This window comes from Folsomia candida, unplaced genomic scaffold, assembly GCF_002217175.1.
Source record: "Folsomia candida strain VU population unplaced genomic scaffold, ASM221717v1 Fcan01_Sc026, whole genome shotgun sequence".
NCBI classification, from domain to species: Eukaryota; Metazoa; Arthropoda; class Collembola; order Entomobryomorpha; family Isotomidae; genus Folsomia; species Folsomia candida.
In genome coordinates, this window is record NW_019091218.1 from 122,484 (window position 1) to 143,231 (window position 20,748).

General features: G+C 38.2%; 3 protein-coding genes across 8 annotated transcripts; all 3 read left to right on the forward strand.

Annotated features, from left to right (window-relative positions):
- The first annotated feature begins 173 nt into the window (after positions 1–173).
- On the forward strand, positions 174–3,000 carry LOC118438751. The gene is made up of 2 exons (XM_035859472.1): positions 174–2,811; positions 2,888–3,000. The coding sequence occupies exon 1, from the start codon at positions 200–202 to the stop codon at positions 1,556–1,558; it is 1,359 nt and encodes a 452-aa protein (XP_035715365.1). The 5' UTR covers positions 174–199; the 3' UTR covers positions 1,559–2,811; positions 2,888–3,000.
- Positions 3,001–8,500: 5,500 nt separating this feature from the next.
- LOC110859459 lies at positions 8,501–20,427 on the forward strand. Of its 6 annotated transcripts, none has more exons than XM_035859467.1 (10): positions 8,501–8,679; positions 8,876–8,982; positions 11,615–11,764; positions 12,138–12,467; positions 12,536–12,679; positions 12,742–12,892; positions 15,585–15,626; positions 15,720–16,340; positions 16,487–17,240; positions 19,006–20,427. In XM_035859467.1, the coding sequence occupies exons 5-10, from the start codon at positions 12,542–12,544 to the stop codon at positions 19,403–19,405; spliced, it is 2,106 nt and encodes a 701-aa protein (XP_035715360.1). In that variant the 5' UTR covers positions 8,501–8,679; positions 8,876–8,982; positions 11,615–11,764; positions 12,138–12,467; positions 12,536–12,541; the 3' UTR covers positions 19,406–20,427. The 6 variants fall into 6 exon arrangements, with proteins under 6 accessions (XP_035715360.1, XP_035715364.1, XP_021964108.2 ...); XM_035859471.1 differs by lacking the exon at positions 8,876–8,982 and having other exon boundaries at positions 19,006–19,220; positions 19,386–20,427; XM_022108416.2 differs by lacking the exon at positions 8,876–8,982.
- Positions 19,458–20,432, forward strand: LOC118438753. The gene is made up of 2 exons (XM_035859475.1): positions 19,458–19,802; positions 19,869–20,432. The coding sequence occupies exons 1-2, from the start codon at positions 19,493–19,495 to the stop codon at positions 20,375–20,377; spliced, it is 819 nt and encodes a 272-aa protein (XP_035715368.1). The 5' UTR covers positions 19,458–19,492; the 3' UTR covers positions 20,378–20,432.
- The last annotated feature ends 316 nt before the right edge of the window (positions 20,433–20,748 follow it).

Genomic DNA, 20,748 nt, shown 5'->3' on the forward strand with positions numbered 1-20,748 from the left:
CTGGGTGTCCCACAGGCCAAATCTGCCATAATCTTGCGAATCCTGACAGCTCTTCCGTCTAAATATGCATCTTTCCGGATGGCATGGGATTCGGTAGCTAAAGCCGAGCAAACTCTTGAGAATCTTCACATCCGTCTCAAGAACCTGGACCTCATGCACAATCCCAGCAGCAGTGAACCTGATTCTCAAGCTCCGTCCAATGTTGCCTTCGCTGCTGGACCAGGACATAAAGAGCAGCACCGACACGGAGGTGGCGGTGGCAAGAATAAATCTGGCAACAATGGAAATCAAGCTCAGAACAGCAATTCCAATCAAAAGAGAAAGGGGAATTGCAACTATTGTAGCAAACCCGGACATTGGGCCAGAGAATGTCGCAGCCGCATCAGGGATGGACTATGCTGGCGATCGAAACGACCGAAGGTCAACATCGGGATACGCCGCTTTCCTGGGGGAAAGTCTCATCTCATGGGCAGCCCAGAAGCAAGAGGTGGTATCATTATCATCAACAGAAGCCGAGTACATAGCCGTGGCGTATGGTGCACGAGAAGGAATGTGGTTGCGAGCTTTCCTGAAGGAGCTGGGATTACCACAGGGCCCCACCCCCGTCTTCGCGGACAACACGAGTGCAATACGACTTGTTGAAAACCCAGAGTTTCACAAGCGTACAAAGCACATCGATGTCAAGTACCACTTCGTGAGGGAATTAAATGAATCCAATCAGATATCAACCCGATACGTGTCTACCAACGAACAACGAGCAGACATCTTCACCAAACCACTTGGGAGAGCAAAATTTGTGGAAAATCGGTCTCGCCTGGGAATGATTGAAGCACCCCATGCTCAAATTGAGGGAGAAATTGAGGGAGAAAGTGAGGGAGAAATTGACCCCAACAACAAAAACCCTGAACCCCCAGAACCTGCAAGTCCACTTCATGCTCACCTCTCCGTGGAGGATAATGAACGAGCCAATACCGGAAATGAAAGGGGACCTCGCCAATCGAGAAAATTGGGAATGCTGAATTGGTTGCTGGTCATGTTTCTAATTGTGACAAGCCCAAGTGACGCAGTCCACATCACCAGTTCACGTCCAATCCTGTGGAGAAAGTCAAAGATTCCCATCATCAGCGGGTATGAGAAGGTCTTTGTGAAGCTCCAATTAATCAGCCCTTGCATCCTCATCAATGCAAGCATGATGCACTACGAAACCCTGCAAGACGCCAGAAGGATGTGTGAAGAGGCCTACCAAAACAAATTCCTGAAGGAACTAGAGAAGATGTGCCCTGCTTCCAAACGAAAAGAACCTGATCAGGTCAACAAACGCAAACCAAGGTCCAAGCGAGTGAGGAGACTTGTTCTTATCATCGCGATCATTGTTGTTGGACTGGTAATGGCTGGAGCAGCAGTTGGCGACTTTCTCCTCTCGGTGTCCAACAGTCGCAGACTTGGACAAGCCGAAGATGTCATCCTTGCCCAGGATAGAGAGATGGAAGTTTTGAACAAAGAAACAAATCTCACCGAGGTGGCCCTGCCAAAGCTGAGGAGAGATTTCAATCAATAGGCTGAAGAACTGGAAAGCCACGAACGCGATTTCCATGAACTCAAAAGCAAATCTCCAAGTACCCACTTTGTCCTGTCATCCATCATGTCGGGTCTTACGATTGGAACCCCGATAATCAAGGCTGGAGCTCGAGATTTCAAAAGAGGATTTGTCTCACCACTCCTCTTTGACTACCTCAACATTTCCCTGCCGTGTGAGACGACAACGTGCCAAATGGAACATGCTACAGCAGATGGGTGCGGCTTCACAGCAAAGGATGGGAACGCACTGGAGATGGAAATCTCAATCCCAACCATTGACCCGAACATGACGCTGGTGGTCGTGGACCCATTTGATTTCATTGTCCAAACGGAAAATCAAACCTGCCGAGCCAGCTACACCGGTCCAACGACAGCAGTCTTGTCTCCATCCGGGTGTCCAGTGGCTCTGAACGTGAAGATCACTGGTGCGTATGAACTCGTCTACGCTGCCACACAAGAGTGCCTACCCGATAAGGAGGAGGACCGATCACATTTCAGAATCAACTCCTGCAAAACTCGGAGACCAGGAGATGAAAAAGAACTGATTCAAGTGAAATCACATCACGGCTTTCTTTACATCTACTGCTGGAAATCACAGATCACGATTGAGAACCAACTGCAGCCCTGTCCAGAAGAGGTCTTCATCCTGCCCGTCGGGACAAGATTCCAAATCAATGAAAAGGACTTTGTGGGGTCAGTGGTCAACATCATCCACCAAGAGAGCCCTGATCCAGCGTTCACGATCAAAACGAATCATCATCTCAACCCAAGACTCAACATGTCCGAGCTAATGAGAGACCCAATGCTGACACACATTTTCAACCCCCACGCCGAGGGACATCGCTTTGGAACCGACGATCATGGTCATTTGATGATAGGACTCCTGGTCGGACTACTGATCATAATTGGCATCCTTGTCGTGGTGATTATCCTGTGCTACTACTGCAACAGAAAGGTGAAGGTTGAGGTTATAAAGACCCCAAAACCACGAGCACCACCAGGACCTGATCAATTACCAGCATGGGTATTCAGCCCCGATAGCGTGGAACCGGATCAAAACATCATTCCAAATTAGCTTGAGGGAGAATGTGAAAAATGTGGAATATTAGGCTATTTTAATATAGATCAAGGACCTCAACTGTTCTTAAGTGCAATCTAATTTGAACACATGTTTTATGATGTATTGTATGTATGTGCTAAAATGTCGGGTGACATTTTATTACAGGAATGTCGGTATGCATTTATTGAAGGCTAGCATTCTTCTAGCACTTAACCAAGCACTCAAGGGTGTTATTAATTCTGTTTTTAGATCTATTTCCGCTGCCCTCGGTCAGCTTCACCAAATTATCCTTTTTGTATGAATGCAAACTCAATGTTATAAAAGCACATTGAAATGAACTAATAAATAATAGTTTGAATCTGTCTTTGAATAGAACAAGTTCACTTATTCAATTAATATCTTAAGAATGTTGTCATTGTGAACAATCAGGTTTGTTACTAGACTTGAATAATTAATACAAATCTCAATCCCATATCCTCATAACTGACAGTGGGAATGCAATCCATGTTCACTTCAGGTTATCCATACATATTTTAACCATATTGGATCAAAGTAGCAAATCTTTTGAGACAACATTTATTCCGGAACTTGAGCAGTAAAATTCGGTAAGATCGCGAAAAGGTGAATCTGTCGCCATTAACACAAATTCGACTGGAAAACGAGCCCAAAAATATGTCGAATATTGCGCCTCCGTGCAAGTTCCACAGGAAATGTTGTTTCTAAAGAGTTGACCTATCAAACTGCGATGGTCAAAAATAAACTGGGATGAACATGGTCTGCCTCCCCATTATGAGATTGGGGCTTTTTCCCTCTGCCGAATTGTCCATTGTAGCGAGAGTCTTGTTGCGGCACATTTAATGTACCCTGTATATAGTTTCAATTGTATAACATATGTACACACGGCCAACACGTACATATTCAAGTGGGTTAAAAGCACTCTCTTGCAAAATTCAAATTTGCAAAACTTGATACATTTCCCTCAATGCCGAAATGAGTTGGAGGTACGTATAAAATACAATCCGTTCTTGCCAAATTTATCAGTTTATCTCCACGAAAAACCCAGTCACAATGTTGTTTCGACTATTTTCCTTTGCCAGCTGCTTGCATGTTGCGCTCGGATTCACGCAGGAGTTAACATTCTTCACGGAACCTGACCATGAAGGGAACGCGCTTCGATTCCGAACCAAAGAGCCGGATTTGACAGGGTACCAGGTCTTTTTGAGAGAGGTTAAATCATCGTGCTACAGAGGATAGTAAGGAATACTTACTTAAAAGTTTAATTAGTTTCGGATGACGAGGGGCCGTCGATAAATTACGTGGCGCAAAATAGTCGCGAATTTCTACAACCCGTTTTCCCCATTTAACATTTGGGCAAATCCCACGATATCATTGAAGCCTTATGATTAGTACCGCTCCCCTCTCTCGCGTTATGTTAATTATGGACGACCCCTGACCTAAATGTATTTTAAATAAATAAAAATTTTATCAAGTTTTAGTTATTGCAAATAATAAAACACGTTGTTATGATAAACTCTTTTATTTAATTTGAGCCGATGATTTTTAGCGATCAGAAACAAATTTACGACAATTAGCACAAAGTCAAAATAAATGAGTTAATTAAGGGAATGATTAGTATAAATTGCCTAAAGACTAATTACATAGCAATGTATCTCCGCTAAAAAATTGACCTCGATATTTCCACCGTGCATGTCAAACATTGACCGGATAAATCGGCACAAATTAAATCAACCCTTTAGTTGATGAATAATGTGAAATATTATCAAATCTTGTAGCTGGGTTGGATTTGATGAGACAAATTACACTACTTTAAGAACCTTCGGAAATGATTCTTTTGATGGGTCACTTGTTTGCGATAATTTCGAACTTCCTCCAACCCTGTCGATGAGATTTATGGGACCCTCGGACACAAGAACGCCATCCATTTCGATTTACAGCGGAGTTCCCACCACCATCACGGGTGGCGTCGAACGCACATTTATCGGGTTAGCGGCCAACCATTTCGGATTTCTGGCTGCTCGTCTAGTTCTCACAGGAATGTCTAGTTGGACTGTTTTCGAAAATGACGATTTTTCTGGAGAACCGACCTGTTTTTCATCCTCAGAGCTCATAGCGTTTTACGAAGTGACAGAAATGAGAATAATGTCCATAGTCCAGGGATGTACATAGCTCCGTGTATTTTCAAAGACATAAATAACTTGTTGAATTAGTAGCACGCGTCTGTATAAAACTTAGCCTTGTCACATGTGTCTGAGGTTATAAGTGTATTAGTAAAGCTTAAGTAGCTTGCGACTAGAAATTTGAGTACTTTTTATAACTTCTGAGTTCCTATTGGAGGGGAAAAACTTATGTTCTGAGTTTTATTGACGTAATTTGTGTATTAGTTCTCATTTCAGTATTTTCCTATTTTGAATACAGCCATCCTTAAGACGGGCATATAAGCTAGTTCATTATACTTTTTCTCTAAACGAGATGTTTCGAAACAAATTTACGGGAATCATGTCAAAATTTTATTACTCCATACACACGTTTGTACCTAACAATCTAAACTATTTCTGCAAATTAAGCGTCCATCTCGTCTCCTTATCCATAACGTAGTGTGTTACAATAATTAAATTTCAAAAATTTGATTAAGTCCCTCCAATAATTTCAAATTTTAAGGTCTTATAAATTTTATGGAAAAAGGGGGTAGCGTAATTTCATAGTGGAAACCTGAAACTATTCTTGTTAGACTGGCAAATATTTAATTTGCATTTCGTTGCGTAATATGTCCGCAATAATTTATTTATGTCGTATGAAAAATAAATTATATAAGAAATTTGTAAATATTACAACTTGCTAAAAATCTTTATGAATGGGATCTCGTACTGCAAACATACATACATATGTGCATTTCGTGTTTAACAATTGATTCAAGTTAAGCCATCAAACATGAACCAGCCAACAGGTTCTTATCACAGTATATATATACCTATTTATTCTATGTGTTGATAAAATGTTAAAATGTTAAAATGTTAAAATGTGACAGTTTTACATCGCCAGGACTCAGATTTCTCTGCTTTTCAGCCTCAGATGGCGACTTCTTGCCATAATTTCGTAGCAAGTTGTCTCATCCCCACAGAGAACGGACTCTGCTAGGGGCTGTACACAGTGACATTGCCATTCCGTATGGCTGGGCTCACCCTGTCACGAGACAGCACCTACCCCGTACTAACACCGAGCCGAGTAGGATTAGCAATAGCTTCCCGGCCAGAGGAATCGAACGTGTGACTGCGTGGTGACAATCCTACCCTCGTACCTCTGAGCCATATGGCCTTGCTTAAGTGGCCCCGTGTTGCTTATGTAAAGTTATTAATGCAAGGTACATCAACCCCAGCATAAATGGGACCAGAGTGTTGCTAGTTACGTCCGTCCTGCAAGGCATTTGTAGATAAAACTGGTCCCCAGTTTGGCACGACACCAAAAAATTAATTATTAATTCCCTCCTGTAAGGAAAATTTCATTTCATTTAATACATATCTGTGAAACATCTTGATTTGTTCCAACCATAGATATAGAGTAGAATAGATCCGGCTTCTTCCATATAGTCAATGTTAAAAACTCGGCAATGATTTTGACGTGGGACTAAACCCTGCCTGTTTATACAAACCAAGCTTGTTAAACTCCGTTTCACGCTATCTGAGTTCATCACATGGAGTACATTAGCCGAACGAGCCGAATTATTTTATTATTCGACACCACTTATTTTTATTTTAGCGTTTAAATTATTCAATATCGTATGATTTAAACGCCAAAATAAAAATAACAGGTCTCAAATAATAAAATAATTCAGGTCGTTTGGCTAATGTACTCTATCAGATAGCGTGAAACGGAGTTTAAATGAAAAACAATAACAAAATCTCAGCTGACGTGAATTAAAATTAAATTGGAATTTTTTAATGATGTGCAAGCGTGCTAAGCATTCCATGCGCTACCGGGCAACCATGCGTTATCCCCAAATTATCCCCAAATTCTCCTTCATGCCGAGACGTTTTTTTTAAAGTAGCCGAATCTACTCTACTCTATATCTATGGTTCCAACTAAAGAAACTTTTCAGTTTACCAATGGCATCCCCACCATCTAGTGGAATCCTTGAAAATATTATTAAAGACAATTTCGACATCCTAATAAATTCGCTGGATGTGAGTCTGTCTTTGTTAAACTGTCTCGAACGGAAGAAAATTATCAACGATGAAACCATGGAGTTGCTGGTAAATTAATTTTTATATATACATATTATTAAATTGTGACATTTTTTATAATTTTGGCGAGTTTTTAATTGAGGTCTTTTTGTTTAAGGGCAAGACTAACGGAAAAGAGAATAAGGCCGACAAATTACTTAAAAATCTACGAGATTACAGGACTGATGATGACATTCCCGTAATTATGCACGCTCTCGATGTTAGCTGCAATAGTAGAGTTCTTCAAATATTTAAGCAACGCATGGCAGGTTTAAATACATACACGAATTCAGGGAAGTGGTAAATATTTATGTAACGAATAACAGCTTCATAACCTTAGCGTTTGCGAATAAAACCGACCTTCTAGGAATCCCGTCATTCCTCGAATCAACAAAAGCACCAGACGTTTCTTCGTTTACCCCAGAAACAGTGAAGATTCATGATATTATCATCCGTATACAAAATGATGGTATGATAATCAGTGACCCAATCCTATTAGGAAACATTTTCCAAATACCACCAAATAACCTTGACCAATGGTCTAACCTATACAAAATGGGTGTGTCCACGTATTACGCATTTCTCTCAAATACTCTCACCTACTGGGTTTCAACTAATGGGAGAAAGACAATTATCGATTTTAGAAAAATCTTGGAAAGTGTAGATTACCAGAGCACAACAGGTTTGAATAATTAGCTAATATTTCTCATACATATAAAACTCCAATTTTTCGGATTTTGCATATTCTCTAGCAAGCTGGAGTTTTAATGCCGAAATTGTCCAATCATCATCTTTAACAATCATTTCTACAAACCAGGCCCAAATTTAGGACCGGATAACCCGGGCGTTTGTAATACTAAATACTTTGATTAACAAGTACATAAAAACTTCATACTGCGTCAAAACTTACATAAACTAAATTTCAATTAAAACGAAGTAAAATAAATTTGAAATTAAGTACGAAGCAACGAATGCAAGATAAGCCACCAGAGCATGAACGAGCTTCTTATCAGCATATGTACCTATTCATTCCATTGATAACGCATGCAAATTGCGCCGTGTTGCTCATGCCTATGTAAAGTAAAGCTATCTAAAATAAGATAAATGAATCAAGAATGGTCTCAAAATGTAAACCAATAATTTCCATTTCTTAACGTACAGCTAAAAGTATGTAATAAAAGGTCGTAATATGGGATTGACCTAGGATGAAAAAAATGGTGGCAAACATTTCCATTGCATTTCCTTAACTTACATACATACATAAATTTCCTTTTATAATAATATTTTGATAAAATTAACATCAATTCGGGAATTTGCCTTTAATGTGCTACCCTGGCTGTCTCTGTTAATGAGTAGTCTGGTCACCCCACAAACCTCATAATTAATTCGTTTTGTGTCAGTCAATTTGCTCACGATAAGCCACCGATCATAAATCAATATGTACGAGGCCCTCTTATCAATATATATACCGACGTGCCTATATATTTATCCCATTGATAATAACAAATTGCGCAGTGGATAGAAATGATGTTCAGGCTTATGTAAAGTGACGTAATGAAAGATAAACCAGTCCCAACGTAGATAAGTTGAACTGCGACGCTTCTGCTTTCATCAGTCGGGTGAAACGCACATTCCAATAAGGGTGGCAGCCATTTTGGCCACACTTCACAACTCGCTCACTACACCCCGAAATTATATTTTCTTCTGTTAGAAAGTTAACTTCTGATGCAACAAGAAACCTTGTGTGCACCGTAATTTTAGCGGACTGCCCCATTTAGTGAATAATTGGAAAAGGAAAAATTTGTAAGTTTTGTATACATTTTACTTTATGAAAATCATGCTCCGGAAATGCAAGCCAATACTGGGTTTGTGCACATAATAAATTTGTACACTATTTAGTCTCTATGCACATACAGTAAATTCACAAGAACAGATAAAAACAACCGAGTTTTAATGTAATTAAGGGTACAAACTTATTGAATTCAAGCGCTTTATATAGGTACACGCTAAATTTTTGATAAAACTGCGGAAACACTGGTCTTTACCATTTTAAGAAACTGACAACAATCAAAACCGTATTTTAATGAGTCAAATACATCTATTTCGGTAAGACTTTAATGGTTTACAGAGCTAATTTTTGTTGGTGTAATAGTAAAAAATAATTCGATTTTACTCCGCCCCTTCCTTGAGGGGAAGGGGGCCAAAGTTACTAAGGCCACAAAGAGGCAGTGGATTTCGAGATAGTATGAAAATATTTAGCACTACTATTCACCTACTAGCAACTAAGGATTCATAACTTTGGTTTTCTTTAGTTTACAACCCGATTCGAGTTTTTTTAACTCGACTTTTTAAATTTTTGCGAACAATTTTTTTTTGTATTTTGTTTTTCGAATTACGACCTCTTACACTCGGTCTATTGGTTGAGTAGAATCAAATTATTGGCATACCCTCAAAAAAAATAACTACGTTTACAAATTTTGAAAAACTTTTGAAAAACCTAACCAAATCAATTTTTTACTCAAAAGTTCGGCTTCAATTATGGCAACCTAAGAACCGATAAATACGTAGATTAATTTGAAATTTTGAAATCGCTCAAAAAATATTTTAAATTCCATTCGGAAGATTTTAGCCAGTGATCCAGTTTAATTCCATATGACAAAAAGTGGGTGACACAAGAATTCAAAGAATTGGATGAATTTTATCCAACGGTTAGGCAAATTTTACACGATTGTTGTGTCATCCACGATTTATACTCTACCTTGAGTAAATTTTAGATATTTTTATTTAGAGTTTATGGAATTGACTGTAATGATGTGCATATAATATGAAACTACCGGAACGTTGTTAATATCTGGAATGATTACAGAACAATTTAAAAAATTGTTTGCAATAAACTCGTGCCCTAACCTTGTGACCTTAGAAATATTCATCGACCGTAACTTTCTTGACCCTTGAATAATATTTTGAGGACTAAATTAATAAACCCTCCAAACGAATGTAAATAAGTAGCGTCAGAATGATTCAAGTTTCCTTTAACGTTTCTCCGTATATGACCCGTTCTAACGGTCATGAGGTCAAAAATATTAACGTCCTTGAAATCGCAGTTAAATTTCTTTTAAAATAACATCCCATATGACAATTTTGAATCTTTTGACCTCTGACCTCGTCGTCAAGGTCATAAGGTCAAAAATATTGATGTCGTTGAATTCATGGCGAAATTTCCCTTAAAATGATACCTCACATGAAAATTAACGTGAATTTAATTTTGGACCACACCCCCTGGCGATGTGGGGGGTGGTCCGATTGACCCCATTTTCGAACTTGACCGAGAACTAAAAATTAGAAGCAAAACGGGGTTTGATTATGTTGACTCGTTCTGAAGATATCCTGCTTACGAACGGACGGACAGACAGACGGACGGACAGACGGACAGACGGACGGACAAAACGATCACAATGAATAGCTGACGCTACTTAATAATGAACAACATATCTCGCATTGTGATATTTACATAGTTCGTGTCCATCCATTAATTCAAGATAAGCTAACAAAGCATAAGCGAGACAACGCAGTCTTATCAATATATTTATTCATTCGATTGATAGCGTAGATTGCGCAGTATTGCTAAAATGCTTACATAATGTAAAATTCCGCAAGGTGCAAGGTGATCTCATACGGACTGTGCAGAAAGCACGTGATCGACTTGATGCGGGTTAAGGCATCCCATTCGTTCCATGTTAATTATAACATGGGGCACATAAATATGTCACACCAGGGTGGTAGAATTCCCCGAAAATCGATCAAATGTACGCCCCCCATACTTTATTAAGGGGTGAAACCCCCTTATAAGATTGATATGTCCGTCCGTCTGTCTGTCCGTCTCTCTGTCCGTGCGATAACTCAAGAACGGTTTAACATATTGACTTGAAATTTTGAACAAAAATATCCAAGCAAAGATCAAGTTCGAAGATGGACCCTAAAGGTCACCCCTTTCAAGGTCAAAAGGTCACGAAATGTCATTTAAAGGTCAAATTGCATATGTATATCAATCCAATAGGAACCCAATCTGCCACCTGGTCGTACGACGTCTTAAAGTCATCCTTAGGATCTCCCAATGTCCGCCGAAAAGTCGTCTTTAGGATGTTCCCAATGCTATTAAGATAGGGGAATATCCTAAAGACGACTTTTCGGCGGACATTGGGAGATCCTAAGGATGACTTTAAGACGTCGTACGACCAGGTGGCAGATTGGGAAATGTAACCCCGATTTCAATGGTCACATTCATTTTCACCTCATAGGTCATCTAAATGTCACTTAGAGGTCACTGAAAGGTCACTAAACATTATATCTGATCCATATATCAATGCCAACTGAAACTTAACCCTGAATTCAATGGTGACATTCGTTTTGACCTCAAAGGTCACGAAAGATAACTTGAAGGTCACTCAAAGGTCACTAATCGTTATGTCTGATACATATGTCAATATTAACTGAAATTTAACCCCGAATTCAATGGTGACATTCACCTTGACCTCAAGGAACATGAACACTCATTTGTTAAATGACTATTGGTTAACTGTTAACTGCCACCAAATGTTAAATTTGATACATATGTCACCTCACAAATGTTATAAAGTTCTCGGTTTCACCCCTTCGTTACATGCGTTTAACGGTTTATTGGAATCATGATGATGCTCTCGTCGTCATTAAAAATATTTAATGTACAACGCAATTGCAGATAAGCCGACCGTCAGTTTGGCACCACTTCACACAACTTGCTCATCATACCGTCGTCTCTGGGGATATTAATTTGTGCCAGCATAACACATTTTTCTGGAAATGTAACCAAATTTTAGTGGAAAACACAACCCAATGTGGTCAATAATTGGTGAGAGAAATATTACTAGTCCTAAATTTTTGTAGACATTTATTTTATGGAAATATTGCAATGTATGTAAGCCAACATTGTACTAAATTCCTACACCAATTTATTCCCAAAACTCAGTAAAGGAAAAGAAATATCCGTATTTTAATGTACGTCATTTAAATTAAATATGCAGACATGTCTTTATATTTATTGATTAGGAAATGGTTAAGTGTGATGGAATTTCTGCCCGCCCAAAAACACATGCCCATTTGAAATTCAAATCAAATCCATCTCCCTTAGCCATTTTCCCAATCAATAGTAAAGCCACGTTCTCTGCAAAATTTGCGGAAGAACTGCAGAAACGAGTACACTTTGTATTGTTAATTTTTGTTAGTGAAACGATACCAATAATTTGACTCCACTCCGCCCCTGGTCCGAATGGGAGTGGCCGAAAGAGCCAAAGTCCGGGGTCATCAATATCTGACGATGAGCGGGGCATCCAGAAGCGCTCTCCACCTTAGTATAAAATGTATCAAAATAAATACAATTATTTACAATGCAGAAATACGTACTTGTCAAATCTACCAAATCATGATGGCGCGCAAAAATTACCCTGGACTCGCGAGACGATAAGTCGTAATCTAAGAAAAAACAAGCTGCTTGAGTCATACTTTGTCCTACAAGTTTAATTACCGTGAACTGATTTAATCATCGGCCAAACGTGGTAATTCAATACTATTTCCATATCCGTTAAACCACTCGATTTGTTACAATTTAAAGAAATGTTTCCAGTTGGCAATGGCATCGAGTAGAATCCTTGAAAATATTATTAACGAGAATCACGAGGCTCTCATAAAAGCGTTGGATGTGAGTGAGTCTCTGCTAAGCTATCTCGAACGGAAGAAAATTATCAACGATGAAACCGTGGACTCGCTGGTAAATTTGTGTGTCATGTCTTTATAGCTTGTGAGTTTGTAATTAAGGTTTTTGTATTTAAGGGCAAGACTAACGGAAAAGAGAATAAGGCCGTTAAATTACTTAAAAATCTACGAGATTGTAGGACCGATAAAGACATAGAAGAAATTAAGCGTGCTCTCGATGATAGCTGCAACAGCAAAGCTCTTGAAATATTTGACCAGTACATGGCAGGTATGTATCCACAAAGTCAGACGGTTGGATTTTTTAAACTTAAGGCCTGCCTGACATAAGGCTCTCCTGAAAAGTAATCTCTCCTTTAACAAGTACCACACCATTAACCACTTCGCCCCTATAACGACTATGTGGCGTATTTGACCTTTACGCCGAATACGACTATGTGGCGTAAGTTCCCTTGGCTCCGAAATACGACGATGTGTCGTATTGACCCTTGACAACGGAAACGATTGTGTGGCGTATTTTCCGTTCCCACCGGCATACGACTATGTGTCGTATCCAGAAAAAAATAAGTCAATTCTCTTCCAAGTATAGTTTTGAGTCAACAATCCGCCATTTGGGCGGGAAGATGAATTGCCTCTTCGGAACCAATGTTATAAAGGGAGGCAAAAACAATTTATAGCCAACTGGCTATTTCTAGCTAACACGCCCAGTTTTGGAAACTGCTGTTGTATGGAATTTTCGTCCCATATTTCAACAGCGCTTTCAGATAAAATTAGTGAAATTGTTTTCTCGGATTTAGAACGCCCCTACGACATTTTTGGCGGGAAAACTAAGCACTGGAGCCGATGAAATCTTGTTGTGCGGGAAAATTAAGAGATTGTCTGGAAAGTAGCATTTAATTTTCCCGTTAGAATTGAGTTATATTCAAAATGCGCTAAAGTATGGTTTCGAACAATTGATGCTATAATTATTCATTACCATTGCTATCAATTTAAAGTCACTGTAAGAAAACGTGCTTTCCCGCCATAAGTATGCGTAATTTCTATGCATGTTAAATGTACAAGAAGCAATTTTTACACATTTTAGTCTAATTACAAAATTATTTATAGCCAATGTCATGAATTGAAAGCCATATTTACTATGTTTAAGTTTCCCGCCTAAATTGGCTTCTGGGGCCCTTGAGGCGAGATATTCGATTTTTGCGAATATATGTACTATTATGCACGTATTAATCAATGTTTGTGCAACTTTCCATGCAATTACAATCATTTTTAAATTCGGCGTGTTGGCTATTTTCGGCTATAAACATTAGTGGTTCACAAAAATGCACAAAGGCAAATTACAACTCAAAATCCGTTCCCAAATGGTTATTCGCATCAACTTTCATAAAAAAGCGTCCAGAATAATTCCGGTGGGAACACCATTTTTTAATTCATCTCCCAGTAATTAACGTCATGCAGTTGGTGAAAATTTCGGGATCAAGGGAAGAAAAAATTCGCCGTTACTAGGGGTGAAAGGTATGAAAATATTCGTCTCTCAGGGGTGAAGTGGTTAATATTCATCTGCTCTGATCAGCTTGATACATAAGTTAAGAGTTCAACTACCCGTGGGAAACATCACCTGCACGTTTCTCATAAAAATTTATTGTTTAAATCTCAGGTTTTCTTTATTTCCAAATATTTATTTGCAAGCGTATACCATAGACCAAAATTTTGAAAACATTCATGCCCCCAGACTCACCATTCCTTGTAAAATATTCCCTTGGCGATATTGTGCACGCTATAGCATACTTGTTTTGAGAGTGGGTATTCGTTTGTATGAACATGTTTGAGGGGACAGTCGGTGACTATAAAATGCGGTGACTAGAAAATGAAGAAATTGTGTTCAAAATTTTGATCGAGGTTATAAGCTGACTATGACAGATATTAACTAGGGAAGATTTTATCATTTTTTAAAAATTTCTTCGACATTGCATTTGCATTGTGTTTCTTTATTAGTTAAATTTTTCGAGCTTATTAAGTTTCCTTGACTCATGAATTATGAGTAAGAATTAAATAACTAGGGGCTCACATTTCCATGGTATTCCGAGTACCATAAATTTATGTATACTTAATGAAGCGACATGGGCTTCATAAAACTCGTGTGCTTACGATGTCCAAACGCAAGGCACGCTACTCTGGTTTTTTTGGGGGTTTTACTGGTTTCTCTGAAGTATTTGTACAATATGTTTCAGATTGTGAACAAAATCCGTTAAACAATTTGAATCAATTAAAATCCGGTTTTCGGATTCAACATGAAATACGGAACATTTCTATGTGCGACTTGATTTCCAAGTGTCAAACCATGTTTCCTGGTGTCCGACTAGGTTTACATATTACACATGGACGTTTGACTTTTAATTCTATGCGAATACAAATATTTAAAAATTTTAAATTACTATTTTATGCTGAATTCGAATATTATATTAGTTTTATCCTTATACAAAGGTTTAAAATGTTTGTCAACCCGCCCGAGAATCTCTTCAAGAACGCACAAAAGCCCAAAAACCCACGAAAACCGGAAAAACCCTGGTTTTTGTATAAAAACCCGGGGTTTTCCGGACTTTGGCAAGTTACGAAGGAGTCGATTTCTCCGTTCCTCACCAGATTAATCGTTCACTTTCAGAAATAAGTTGCCCCATACTTTTACTCCATGTGTGTATTTTCGCCTGTTTGTTTATGATTCTAGAATTAAATAAGTCAAAAATTTAGAACTATCGCCTACAGAGCAAAAATCGTTTAAATTTCGTACAATTAAATATGTAACAACTTGCCCAAACGTAAGTAGTAGGGAAGTAATAAGTAGGGAACAACTAAATATGTAAATGTAGCCTCTTCATAGAATTGCTAAAAATATAATTTAGTCTTACTTTATTATAATTAGTAATGAACATATTTAATCCTAATGAAATAATTTAATTTAACAGCCGGTTCCCCAGGCCAACATGGAAACCAATCCATTTCCACACGTAATTTGATTATACTGGGTTTACTTATTTCTGATACGTGTATATAATTAATTAAAGCTTGCCAAATAACGACCAACAAACCATTTTCTGCAGATCTAGATGATGAACGAAAACAAATACAAACTAATCAAGAAGAAATTCAGTTCTTACCAGTTCCAAAACCTGATAAAGATTTCACAGGTAGGACTAAATTTATGAGTGAAATAATCAAATCCCTCACGTCATGGAGCACAGAAAACTCAAGTCATCAGATCGGCTTCCCTTTTGTCGACATACACGGTCTCGGGGGTCATGGAAAAACACAAACTGCACAGAAAATCGCACTAATATGTGCAGAACAAAAATTATTTTCTGGCGTGATCTGGATAGATGCCGAACAACAATCTGGAATAATCGATAAAATCACAAGAGAATTAAAAAACCAAGGAATTAAAGACTTGTCAGAAAATGACGGGATATTACTTGCCAATAAACTTTACGAGTTACTAATTTCAAAAAATCCACACAAATTCCTAGTAATATTTGACAATGTCGAGTCATTTGAAGAAATCAAGAAATACTTACCACTTAACAAAGATTTGAATAATGTTGCCGTCTTACTAACATCGGTGGAGAAAATTTTAATTCAAGATGAAATGGGTGAAGTTAAGACGTTCAGGGTGGACATTTTGGAAGAAGCTGAAGCTGAGGAACTGTTTCGTAAAATATTACAAGGTAATTAGAAATTTTCTACATAGGAATAGATAAATATCGACCAATGGTAATGCCAATGAATCATTTTGTTCTCCTAATGTCTGTATTTAGTTAAAAATTTGGGGTACAACTTTTTATATTAAGTTGGTTAAATTAATTATTTACAGATAAAGTTTATTGCGAGCCAGATGAGTTATCTCATCTTGTCTCAGAGTCTGGAAGAATACCAGTAATTATCCGTGTCATGGCAGGAACCATCGCCAGCGTTTGTAACCATAGAGGCTCTGCCTACAAGATAACCCAGTATCTGCAAGAAATGAAGGATAAATCAAGTCTTCATCTTAGATATCCAAATGACCCCAATACCAAAGATGATCTCAACTTGCAATACAAGAAAAGCTTGTACGTTTGTGTCAAGATTTCCCTGGAAAAATTACAAAAATCCAACCACGAGTATGCTACCCTTGCAATGCATTTTATTGAAAGATGTGCCTATTTCTCTCATGAGTGTGATCTTGACTATTTCCTGGATCATGTCACCACTATCAAACAAGATATAAAAGAGATATCAAGGAAAGCATTGGTGCGTCTTGAACCACAAGAAATGCTAGAAAATGCCAGTCATCTTCTTTCATCATTATCTTTGGTCAACGTCCGACCTTACGAATTTCGCTTTTCAAACTATAAAATTAAAGTAGAAATACATCGCCTCATTCACAGCACATTGAGGTTAATACAGGAGGACGAGAAACGAGACCACGCCATAATTAAGGAACTCATCGTCTGTGAGGATTTTCCAAACCATAAGTTTAGCACAGACGTGAATCTGAGGGGATACAACTTCCTGAGAGACAAGTTTTTTGACTCTACTCCCATCGCAATTCTTTGGTCCCATGCAGCAAACCATGCAGACCTGGTCAGGTTAGTGCAATTTATTTACTAACGAGAAGGATTAGGGTTGATCTATCCGATACGAAAATATCGTATCCGTCATGTTGAATCGGATAATCATCGGAGTGGATAACAAAAGGTAGTATCCGAATACTACCGAAACGGATCATATTAAACTTTCATCCGACCGGATAAATCCGATCCGAATACTTCGGCCATCCGATTTTTGTTATCATTTTACAAGGTATTAACGGTGACCGCGTTGGAATATTCGAATGGTCATAACTGACTGCAATTGAGCAAAATTAATTTTTATTCTAATCTTACTAACAAATAGCATAGAGTTTCGTGATTTTTATATTTTAATTACATTTTGTAAATTTTAAATTTAGAGGTTTATGTCAGTTGTTAGCCCTAGTCGAGGCTTATGCAACTGTCAACCGTCATGTCGTGTGTCTGTCCGTCTGTTTGTCTTGTGACAACTCTCGTTAAACTCATCCTATCGACTTGAAATTTGGTGCACATATAGTGCGGGGCAAATGTGGATTTAAGTTCGAAGATTGGAAAATCGGTCGTGACCCAACTGGACAATATTATGACCCAACTGGACAGGTTGGGTCATGTAAATATGACACACAAATTTGTAGGTGTGTGATGTATTACGCACCAAAATTTTAAAATCGTCGTAGAAACCTGAAGTTGAGGTTGCTACTGACTCATAATGGAGGAATTCAAATGAAACTTCAAATTAGAAAATCTTCGTCTGAACAGACCCTGTGGAGTTCTCAAATTCATCAAATTGAGCTGAAACATGGTCGATAATTTGGTAATTTGATTCATAATGGAAGAGTGTGAATTAAAAATCTAAAAAATTCATTTGGGCGACCCATACAGACTTTTTAATCGCCGTATATACGAACCAAACTGTATTAAATATCCTGTCATTTGCTACCAAGGTCAAAATTGAATTTGGATTGAAAAAAATTAGTTTTTATTGACATCGATTCACGAGAAGTAAGAGAGAGATTTCCTGAAAATATGTGCTGCGCGATAGCAACAACTTGGCCTGTCTCGGGCTATATTAAGCCTGCACTGTAACTTAAAATATAATTCACGTGCGTCTGTGTTCAACACAAGAGGGCAATTTAAGCTTATCATTGTAAACGATAACTGGTGTTGGGGGGCATAAAATCTCTGTCTTCATAACAAATTAGGTCTGACAACTTTATCTCGTATGCTCACAATATTTCAAAAATTTGCTAAATTATTATCGGGGGCTGCCTATAAATTATGTGGCACAAAAATGTGCATTTTCCAGACCCTCCCCCCAACTGTCACGAGTTACACCCCTGGCTAACCTACGGTAACATATCGCGCGAATGGGGCTGTGACGCAAAACCTGTACCCTAATACCCGTGGCATAATTTATAGGCATCCCTCTTGAAGAATGCAACATCTGAACAACATCATGTAACAAATGATTTCGCTACTTTGTCAAATCCGGCTTTTGCAATGATTTATTGAGATAAGTTAATTATGTACGTATTTATCTATGTATGATTGCATGGATTTTACGGCCTTGTAAATATATGTTGATTCGCATATTGAATTATTTTATCCGACCGGATATCCATTGGACTAGATGATTCGGGTCGGTTTGGCCATAGTACCCGATCCGATTATCCATCATCATAGGCTATCTTATCCGATGACTTGTTTATCGGGTCCGATTCGCCGGATGACCTACCCTACTAATGATATGCTTAAAAAATGCACTGTTTTTAATTTATTTCAGAGAGCATTTCATGGATAAAGGATCGTTGCCAGTTATGATTTCCCGCGGTCTTTTTAGCCAAGTCAAACAAATAGTTAAATTACTAGGAGGAAAGAACGCAGCCAAGGAAATAATACAGAAAGGGTGGATCGATCCAAATGGATTGCAATTAGCCTTACTAAAGGATTTTAATGGACTTGGACGTGATTTTGTACGACTACTAAAAGACAACCGAGGTGATATTGCCAAACCACTCTTGACCGAGGTGATAAAAGAGACTTTAGGTTTTTGCGTAGAAAGGACAAACGTTAATGTGGTAACCTTCTTGGTGAAGGAGTTCGCATTTGAGTTCATTTTTTTCACAAATGAGATTTACCAAGGTCGTTCTTTACTTTGGCTAGCTATAGTTAACCGGAAATGAGACATTGCGAACTATTTATTGGACAAGAATGCAAATCCATGTATCAAACACAGAGGTGGGGCAACTGCCTTACACATTTGGGCAAGTATGGCGAATATCCTGGCAACCCGAATTGTGTCAAAATGTCCAGAATTAATATACGAAAAGGATCATGGCGGAAAATTCCCTTTCATGATAGCGGCTGAGTATGTAAATCTAAATGGTCTTAATTTTCTACTGGACAATATGGAAGACCCAAATTCTCACATTAATTGTCCCGATAAGCATGGAAATACTGCTCTGATACTTGCCATTAAAGATGCTTATAGGGGACCAATTTCGGAAGTCATCCAGGTTTTGGTAAAGCACGGAGCAGACATTCATTACATAAATCCTAACACTTTAGAGAATGCGTGGCATTATGCAATTAGTGGGAGCAAGTTAGAAAAACCCGAATTATTATTCTCTCAAGACAATACGTGGGATTATGCATTTTCTTGGAGCAATGTACGAAAATCCGAATTATTATTCCCTCTACTCAAAATCTTACTAGAATATGAGGTTTCACCAGATTTATTAGATAACAAAGGCCGTACATTCTTTCATTCGATTCTGATCAGCGATAATCTCCACATGCTGAAACCCTATATTACTCAGTTCTTGGAGTTCTTCGTTTCAAATAATTTGGAAAGAATATTTTATTGCAAAAACGGAGAGGGTCTGACGGTTGTGGAACTTGCTGAGAAACTCAAAATATATGAAAGTAGTGATGGCGATAGTTTATTGGATGTTCGGATACCATTAGATGAGAAAAGGGTCATCGCAGAACCAGACAACATACACGAGTGTAACGTTTCAAATCCTGATGAACTCGATATTAGTGGAAGCGTATCTTCAAGTGATGATGAGTATTGGCAAGATAGAAGGGACCTGCTAGATATAATTATTGATTTCATTAAGAAATTGAAATCAAATGAACTTAACGTGCAATGAGATTTATTTGTAGCGTCCAAAAAATAAACAAATTATAATTAATTTGTGTACTTTACCTGGGTAAGAATTGTTTTGTGATTATTTTCACTCGTTATGGCAACAAGTTCTAGTCTAACCTACATTTATTTGCATATCTTGTGATCGTCAATGTTAATGTTATTGTCCACTTATGCCTTTCTGAGGCACGTCATCAATATCCAGCTCGTCATGGTAACATTGAATCCGTTTTAGGATTTCTTCACATTCGCCGATTAGTCTGATTTCCCATGCTTTTATTATTGGGTTTTTCAAAATTTTCCGATTCTGGATGCCCTACGTTCTTCACGCTGTGCCGGGATTGTCTAGCGATTTATATGTACGTATAACAAATC

Excerpts from the sequence above, each read along its gene's own strand:
- LOC118438751 (XM_035859472.1), top strand. The coding sequence starts at position 200 with ATGTTGCCTTCGCTGCTGGACCAGGACATAAAGAGCAGCACCGACACG.
- LOC110859459 (XM_035859467.1), top strand. The coding sequence starts at position 12,542 with ATGGCATCGAGTAGAATCCTTGAAAATATTATTAACGAGAATCACGAG. Across the intron at positions 12,893-15,584 it reads ATTTGACCAGTACATGGCAG|CCGGTTCCCCAGGCCAACAT; the intron begins GTATGTATCCAC and ends TTAATTTAACAG. Across the intron at positions 15,627-15,719 it reads AAACCAATCCATTTCCACAC|ATCTAGATGATGAACGAAAA; the intron begins GTAATTTGATTA and ends CATTTTCTGCAG.
- LOC118438753 (XM_035859475.1), top strand. The coding sequence starts at position 19,493 with ATGGCGAATATCCTGGCAACCCGAATTGTGTCAAAATGTCCAGAATTA. Across the intron at positions 19,803-19,868 it reads CACTTTAGAGAATGCGTGGC|ATTATGCATTTTCTTGGAGC; the intron begins ATTATGCAATTA and ends ACAATACGTGGG.